This window comes from Cyprinus carpio, chromosome B16, assembly GCF_018340385.1.
Source record: "Cyprinus carpio isolate SPL01 chromosome B16, ASM1834038v1, whole genome shotgun sequence".
NCBI lineage: Eukaryota > Metazoa > Chordata > Actinopteri > Cypriniformes > Cyprinidae > Cyprinus > Cyprinus carpio.
The window spans coordinates 1,066,390-1,074,511 of NC_056612.1; the positions used below are offsets into that span (position 1 = coordinate 1,066,390).

General features: G+C 40.5%; 1 protein-coding gene across 1 annotated transcript in view; it reads right to left on the bottom strand.

Annotated features, from left to right (window-relative positions):
- Positions 1-7,767, bottom strand: part of LOC109084941 (lysophosphatidylcholine acyltransferase 1-like) — a 30,600-nt gene extending 22,833 nt beyond the window's left edge. Inside the window, exon 1 of the mRNA XM_042740264.1 lies at positions 7,427-7,767. Coding sequence (XP_042596198.1) covers positions 7,427-7,537 — 111 coding nt within the window. The 5' untranslated portion in view covers positions 7,538-7,767. The remainder of the gene's footprint in view (positions 1-7,426) is intronic.
- Positions 7,768-8,122: the final 355 nt, after the last annotated feature.

Below are 8,122 nucleotides of genomic sequence, written 5' to 3' on the forward strand. Positions count from 1 at the left end.
CACAAACCATGGAAAAGCCTCACACAATTCATATTCACTGCATTACTAAAGAACCTAAATTAAACGTACTTTATCCAAACTGTATGAATTTCCCCCTGGTGAACACACATGGAGATGCTGGTGTTTTTTTTTCTTTTTTCCCAATTAGTTTCTGTATAGAAAACAGATGGAGAGAAACTGACAGGTGAGTCATTCTGCCGAGCATCTGTTTCCATCTGCACCAAGATGAATGTTTTGTACATCTTAAACTTGGCAAAAAAGAGTCTTAAAACACAGCGCATTTCAAGGTGCTACTGACTGCAGTTCTGTTCTGGACTGGTTTAGATGAGAGTCATGAGGTCAAGAGTTCTTTAACTACTCTACTCTGTTAATTATTAGGGATGTCCCGATCTGATCTGATCCGAGTCACTGAATATTGAGCATCTGCTGATACAGAGTCCCGATCTGATACTTGTATATTCCTAATGTTTGATGCACAATTCAACTACATTAAAGTTATTAAAATCAATCAAATGTAGGGCTCAGTGTTCAAATTGAGGGGGGGCTGGGGGGGTCCGGGAACCCCCATAAGCATCAAGGGACCCCCCATAAGGCCCAAAAAATTGACCTTGGGGGGGTCCCCTGGTTTTTCATTAAAACTAAAATAGAAACAATATTTGACATAGCCCTATCTATTTTTTATCGAAGTATTGCGTATTTTTTGTGTCAACAATGACAAAGCAGGGTTGCTAACTCTCACAAATTGTGCGTGAGACACACATTGATTATTACGCCCAAGACAAACATGCAGATCAACCGTTTTTGTTATGAATTGTATCCTATTTTCCGTTATTATGTATAGCCTAATACAATTAGTGTAGTATTTAAGGTTAAATGGAGAAAAGGGTTTTAAATTCAATGCAAAGAGGCAAATTAAAGTCATTTTGTGGCCAGAAAAATAATAATTTCCATTTGCAATGCCATTGTTTACAAACTCTAATAAATATACATGTATCTAGTCTAGTTGCTCAAAAGAGTATTGCAGGTCATAACTGCTTACTTATTTTTAGGTTTTGCATTTGAATAAATATTTAGACAAGATCAATCACTAGATTTTAAAATGATACATTTTAAAAAGATACTCGTATAAGCACACACAAGTGAATATTAATTAATGCAAGAAAAATACTGAATTTAACCCAAGAACAGTAAGTACAGTAGGCCTACTTCATGTGAATTGATAGTGAATCAAGAGATCGAAATTGATTAATGGTCATCAGCATCGTAATCGTATCAAATTCTTTCTAGTTTTTTTCCCTCTTGTAGAAACACTATTGTGACAAAACATATATTTAATGTAGTCTCTCATTCACCACTATAAGTTTACCCAACTATGAAAACTTCAGCTAGAAAATTATGAAAGGGTTATATAACTAGATTCAAGATAAATTAGTTTTTTTAATGAAATAAAATGCCCACCTGTGCACTGTTCAAAGTATATAGATTTTTATTTAATTTTACATATAGTAAATGCTCAGCTGCAAAAACATGTTCTGGAACACACACAAAGTAAATGAAATTCACAAGTAAAGTAAATGAAATTATATTATTATATGAAATAAATAATACAAATGTATATTTTTAGTTTTTTTGGGGGGGTGGTGTGGGGTGGGGGTGGTTGGGGGGGGGGGGGGGGGGGGCCAAGAGCTTTGACACAATTCGAACACTGGTAGGGCTGGACGATTAATCAAACTAATCGAAACCAACATTCAGAAACACTAACCGACGTAATTTTCCCATGTCGGTTATTTCGGTTTTTTAATCCTGTTGATACTTCCCCCTTAAAAGCATACTACCGCGTGTAGCCACATGACTCTGCTCCGTCCAGTCAGTGGCATAAAAGCAAAACACGGAGGTGAACGCCGGTTCAACACACAGTGATGGCGCGCGAGCGGTGAGCCTTGCGTCTCCACTAAACTTTGCAGTTGTATTTGTTTTATGGTTTGGATATTCAAGCGATTAGACGATCGGAAGTGTATTATTATATCGAGCTACAATGTTCGCGCAGCTGTATTGTGGCACGAACACTCATAAACAGTAGCTGTGAAGATCGCGCGCACAGAGGAACGCAGAAACTAGTCAGCGCTGTCCTGTGATTTATCACTAAAGTAGCTTAGAATCTCAAAACTTATTATAGCATATTTTTCTACTTTTGAAGGAACTAGGCTATTTCAGGGCTATAGAGTGCGGTGTGACCAGCCGTTCGAGGGAAAAAAAAAAATTATCCGCGACTCTAAAAGTCTCCCTGTGGTTCAGCAACAGACACTAGAGCTCTACATTTCAGCCCGAGCCCGTCGGACCCCGACTTTTTTACACCCCTCGAGCCGGGCATCGGGCAAATTTTCACGTCATAGTTCAGACGCGGGCCGAGCCTCCCGTGTGTTTGTGGCGCTGGTGGAAACAACACGAGACCGTGCTACCGCGACTGTCACGAGCGGCTCGACGGTGTTTAGTGTCCCGCAGCAATGGTAGGCCTATGGTGTGTGCTGTCAGAGCAGCTGGCCTTTTTCTGCATTCACTTCAAATACACACAATAGGCTCAAGCTTGCCGCAAAGCACCGGCAAAAGTAATTACCATAAATGTGACAGGAGGAAATAGTAAGGAGATATTTGAATTATTTACTGATAAACTAGTGTTTTCTGAGTCTGTGTAGCGAGGATGAAGTTGCTGATCCTGACTCGTCATCTCCTCAGAAGCGCCTTTAGAGAGAAGTGCATCTTTACAGATTATGATTATAATGAAAGAGTTTTTGTTTTTGTTTTGTTTTATTTCGTTAAGTAGTAATTTAAAGCTTTCTGTAGATATATTTAGCATGTCTATAGATATATTTATCATTTAGGCAGTGTCTGTTTTTTTTGTACTCCTGTTAAAGACGACACGACAGAAAGCACAACGTTTTGTTGATATTGTAAGGGCACACAAATAAAAGTAGACCCTTGTAGTTTCAAATGATGTATTACTCTTTTGAGCAAAAATGATGGCGTATCCACTGAAAAAAATGCAAGTGATCACGCTGGCGTCTCCATGTCCTGAAGCGTCTCCGCACAAACTATTGAATATAGCGCACATTTATCTGGGACTAACGTTTAAACATTGCTTGAACTGTTTTATATCTATAGATTTTATTTTAGGCAGGTCATAATGATTTGAGAAGGCTAAATTGATCAAACATAGGCTCACTGTCTGCCGCTGGCCGCTTAGTCATTACTTAAAAAAAACCCCTAAACTTTATATTTAACAAACAAAAATTTCTTCCTAACCTTTTTCTAAATTAACTTAATAAAAAAAGAAATGAAATATAATCACTTTGCTATTACATACAAAACTGAATTATTGTAATAGCTGAGACAGTAGTATAAGCTGTTTAGGGAGTGTTCAGCTGTTCAGATCAGACACTAGAACATCCCTTCATTCAGACACAGTGAAGATCTGATCAGAATCAGTGTAGAGGGCCAAGTCTGGAAGATTTTGATGCTAGAGAGAGTGTGTCCAGCTGGTTTAGTCAAGGCCAAAGATCAAGAAGAACAAACTACAGGAGCTGGTCATCCGAGAGGCATGTGACTGCAATGGAGGATAGTCCATAAGACATAAAGTTAGTCTAGAGCCCTGCTATTTACAACCCACAGCTTCACAGTTAATATAGAGACGGTATGACTAATTCACACACGCAATCACTCGCACTGGTACTGTGCTAATTCATCTTTATCTGATCTTTATCTATCTCTTACACTGAGCAATAATCTGTAAGAAATATAACGAACATAGATAAGATAACTGCTGACAGTGAGCTATGATGTCAGATCGCTCTTTCAACAGGAAAAAATATCCCACCTTTAATAGTTAATCATATTTACAGTACAAACCTCGTCAGTGAACTATGAGGGCAAAAAAACAAAACAGAAACAAAATAATCGTTCATTAATCGTAATCGAGGTAAAATGTTCAATTAATCGAGGTTTTGATTTTAGGCCATAATCGTCCAGCCCTTATCAAATGTATACATAGTTGTGTGTGTGTGTGTGTGTGTGTGTGTGTGTGTGTGTGTGTGTGTGTGAGTGAGTGAGTGAGTGAGAGAGAGAGAGAGAGAGAGAGAGAGAGAGAGAGAGAGAGAGTGTGTGAGTGTGTGTGAAAGAGAGAGAGAGAGAGAGTAAAAATAAGGCTATTTTAAGAATGGATTTGAAGAAATAATTTTTTTTTTCATTCAAATAATTAGACATGCTAAAATAGATAATTTGGTAACAATTAAACATATGGTGAGAAAAAAACAATATTCATAGGGCCCTTTACATGTAATATTTGTTAAACTTTTAATAAATTGATGTGAAATTGTATAATTTTCATGATTTTAATTAATAAGACATGCTAAGACAAATTTAATGAATCCATTCACAAGGAGTCAAGAAAAATTAAAATGGGGGGGTAATAGAATCCAGAAAAATTATTTGGATTAAACGGAATTTGGGAAAAAATAAAGCCGATTTCATACAGCCCTAGATCAGTTTAAACAAATCGACCCCGATCAGCTCAATTTTACAAGTAATAATCAGGCATTGTCCGAGAGAAGAAACCTTGTGTCTACATACTGTGACTATTTTCAGGCGATGCTACAGAAGAACCATTTTTGGTTCCACAAAGAAGCATTCAGTCAAAGCTTCTTTAAAGAAGCATCTCTTTCTTACCTTTTTATAATCTGAAGAACCTTCTTTCACCACAAAGAAGCTTTAGTGAAACAGAAAGGTTCTTCAGATGTTAAAGATTCTTTATGGAACCATTTAGACAAAAAGGTTCTTCTGTGGCATCGTGAAGCACCTTTATTTTTAAGAGTCAACACTGTTGATCATGTCAAATAATCTCTTCACCTTAGTCTGTGGGTTTACAAATACTTCACCAATGAAAACTATTCACAAGAGCTCCACCCTGAATGAAGTACTGCACGCTGTTTGGAGAGGTACAGGTAAATAAAGAACCGGTTCTTTGAGCAAGTTCAGCGGTTTGTTTACTCGAGAAACACTCTCTCTATGAAGGCTAATGTTTTATATATATCTGAGGAGCAGAGAAGAATGCCTTTAGTCATAGCAATACTGTCTTAAACAGAGCTTCATCAAAACGAGGGGACGGCCGGAAGCAGAGGCGGTCTGGAGTTCATCTGGAGTCTCTGTGACCACAGCTTCGGTTCACAAGCAGTTTCACTCGGAGCTGCCGCCTCTTCTCCGAGATGCATCTAGAAACGTTCACAAGCAGACAATCTGAATCATCTCGCTGACTGAAGGACGAGAAAGCTAAAAGAGCACCGTTAAAATACAGCCACAAGCACAGGAAGCAGTCACAGCGTGGAACTACGTGACAGAAACTTAGTTCTCACGCGGCTGCAGAACAACCGTTAGACTCAGAAACCCACTGCGACGTGCAGGAGTCACCCAGCTCTATTCACAGCAGCCCACACTGACTGCTGATATTACTGTACATCAGCTTGAGGAAGGAATGATTATCTGTGGTAAGAACAGTCTAAATCTGAGAAGACAAACACGTGTTGCTGTGCGAGTGAAGAAAGTTCACTGGAAGTATGCGAGATCCAGTGAGATGTGTCTGAACTCGCCACAGAGTTCAAAGAGTACGTTTTTAACGAACTTTACACTGGCATTCAGAAAAGATGCTCTTTATCTTGGACACTTGTAACACTGACTCATGACTATCTGTAAATAAGTTACACTGTAGTCACACAAAGCTATCCTATAACTAATTTATTGCACTTTTTATGTATTTTGGAGTTTGACTGGAGCTTGGATGGTTCAGCCCTTTAAAACAAGACAGCAGCAGACGGCTGAACCTCTCGGGAAAACTAACAGCACTAAAACTCAGAACTGATGACAGAAGTAATAAAGACGAGGACACAGAACACATTTGCTTCTGCAGGAAAAATCGAATGCACTTATGCCATTTGTAGTGAAGTTAAATATTATATCATAATGACTTCAAGGAGCCGATTTACATTCACATCATAATCTATCGCAAAGCTGAGTAAGCAGAATAAAAGCACACAATGAGACAAAACTGCTGTGTTTGTGCTGCTAATGGCTCACGCAAACAGCCTTTGAGAAACGATGGCACCGCATATACTAACATATGTCATGTGTCTGCGAGTGACAGATCATATAAAATAGAGTTTTAAAGCAGCCCTTGAAAAAAAAAAATGATGAGAGAACTGGACTGTTCACTGTATGAGCAGAATAAAGTCTTGATGAGAATAATAGAGCTCCTGCCACAGAGGTTCTGTTGATATCAATGTCACATTAAAAAAATCAAAACGTGTTTAAACTCACTGACAGAGAAAAACAGAGCATGCAACTGACGTTCGTCTTCAATGGCTCATTACCTGAGGCTTCACGATCTGTCTGTTAATCAGAGAGCTGGAGACTTAAAGGATTTCAGAAGCAAAGCCTTCAACACTGTGATGCTAAAGGATCCCGGGAGGTCGATTCAGTTCATGGTGACTGCTTGGCAGTCCTTGAAAAGAGGACTGGTCACACACCTTCACATGTGCTGATGCAGACAGACCGAGTGAACACACACGGACACACACAGACACACATAACTAGCTCTTTTCTTTACTGATGGCCTGAACAAGAGCATCACCGCAGCTGGTGTCCTTTCTGAAATCTACCCGTTTTACCATACTGCACCGAGCTTTATGTCAGGAACATGTCTATCTGAGGAGATATTACATCCAAGAGTCTGAAAACACACTGAACACTAAGAAACATATCCTATTTAAGTCTCTGCATTATTAATAGCCCGCTAATCATTAAACACATGCATGGGTCAGACTGGTCTTCTTCCACCGAAGCTCAAGACACTCTCTGCATCATCTCAGATCCACCAAATACTGAAACATCCCACACTCACACTGCTCTGCTGGATATATCGACATGTAAAAGACTACATTAAATTAGCAGGAAAAACACACACAGACGTATTTGAAGTAGTGGTTTCAGAATTGTCTTCAAAAACTAACGAAGTTTATTTCTAGAGGCCTCCATGTACACACACGGGCTTATCTTCACCCGGAAAAGATGATTATTTGTCGAACATCAGACAAACAGAACCAACGACAGCCAGACAGACAGACAGACAGATAGATAGACAGATAGATGTGGCACATGTTTGAAGCGCATCTGCTGGTTCAGACAAAGGCCGCTGTGAGGCTCGCGTGTGCTGCAGAGCTCCGCTCGGCGGATCCTCGATCCTGATTGGCTGTTCCGCCGAGCGCAACATGTAGCACAGGAAGGAAACTCCGCTTCCAGAGCAGCAGGCCAGAGAGGAGAGCACCGCTACAGCGCGGTCATCCACACACACAGACCCACACACACCGGCCCTCGCCGCACCTACCTGCAGCTTCTGCGCCGCCGTGAACCGCAGCTCATGCACGAACGGGTTTCTGAACGGAGGCGGCAGCTCGCGCTTCTCCTCTCCATCCGCACGCGTCTCGATCAGTCTCATCCTCGACGAACCCCGATCAATTACCGTCACCGTCTGCGTGCGTCGGCCTCGAGCGCGTTATTGTCTAGCGGTGCCGGAGCTCGGGGAGGGCTGCGGGATTAGGCGGAGCATGTATTTGTCGACAGCGCAGCAGTAGTCGCTCAGTCCCGCTGGATGTCATGGAGTGGAAGAAGAATCAATCCTGCCGCGGTGCGCATGCGCGGGCCGCTCCTCCTCCGCTCACGCCACAAGATGATGCTCCGCCGTGACTGCGCATGCGCGGATGCTCCATCCGCTCCGAAGGGCGGCACAGGTTGAAGGATCCTCTCATGGGGAATTAAGTTTGGTTTGTTATTTAAGGATAAAAAATATATATTATGTAATAAATAATTTGTTGCATTTGCTGAAATTTTACATTCATAAATGTACATTTTTCGAACCTCCCCCACAATTAGTGTTTTATTAAAGAGGAATTTATTTGGAGAAGCACGTTATTTGTATACTTTATTATACTTTTTTAGAGGATTCTGGTGCATAATGTGAGAGCCTCATACTTTTTCTTCTCTTATATATTTACAGTAGTCAACATTTGAAATGGATCAAAAC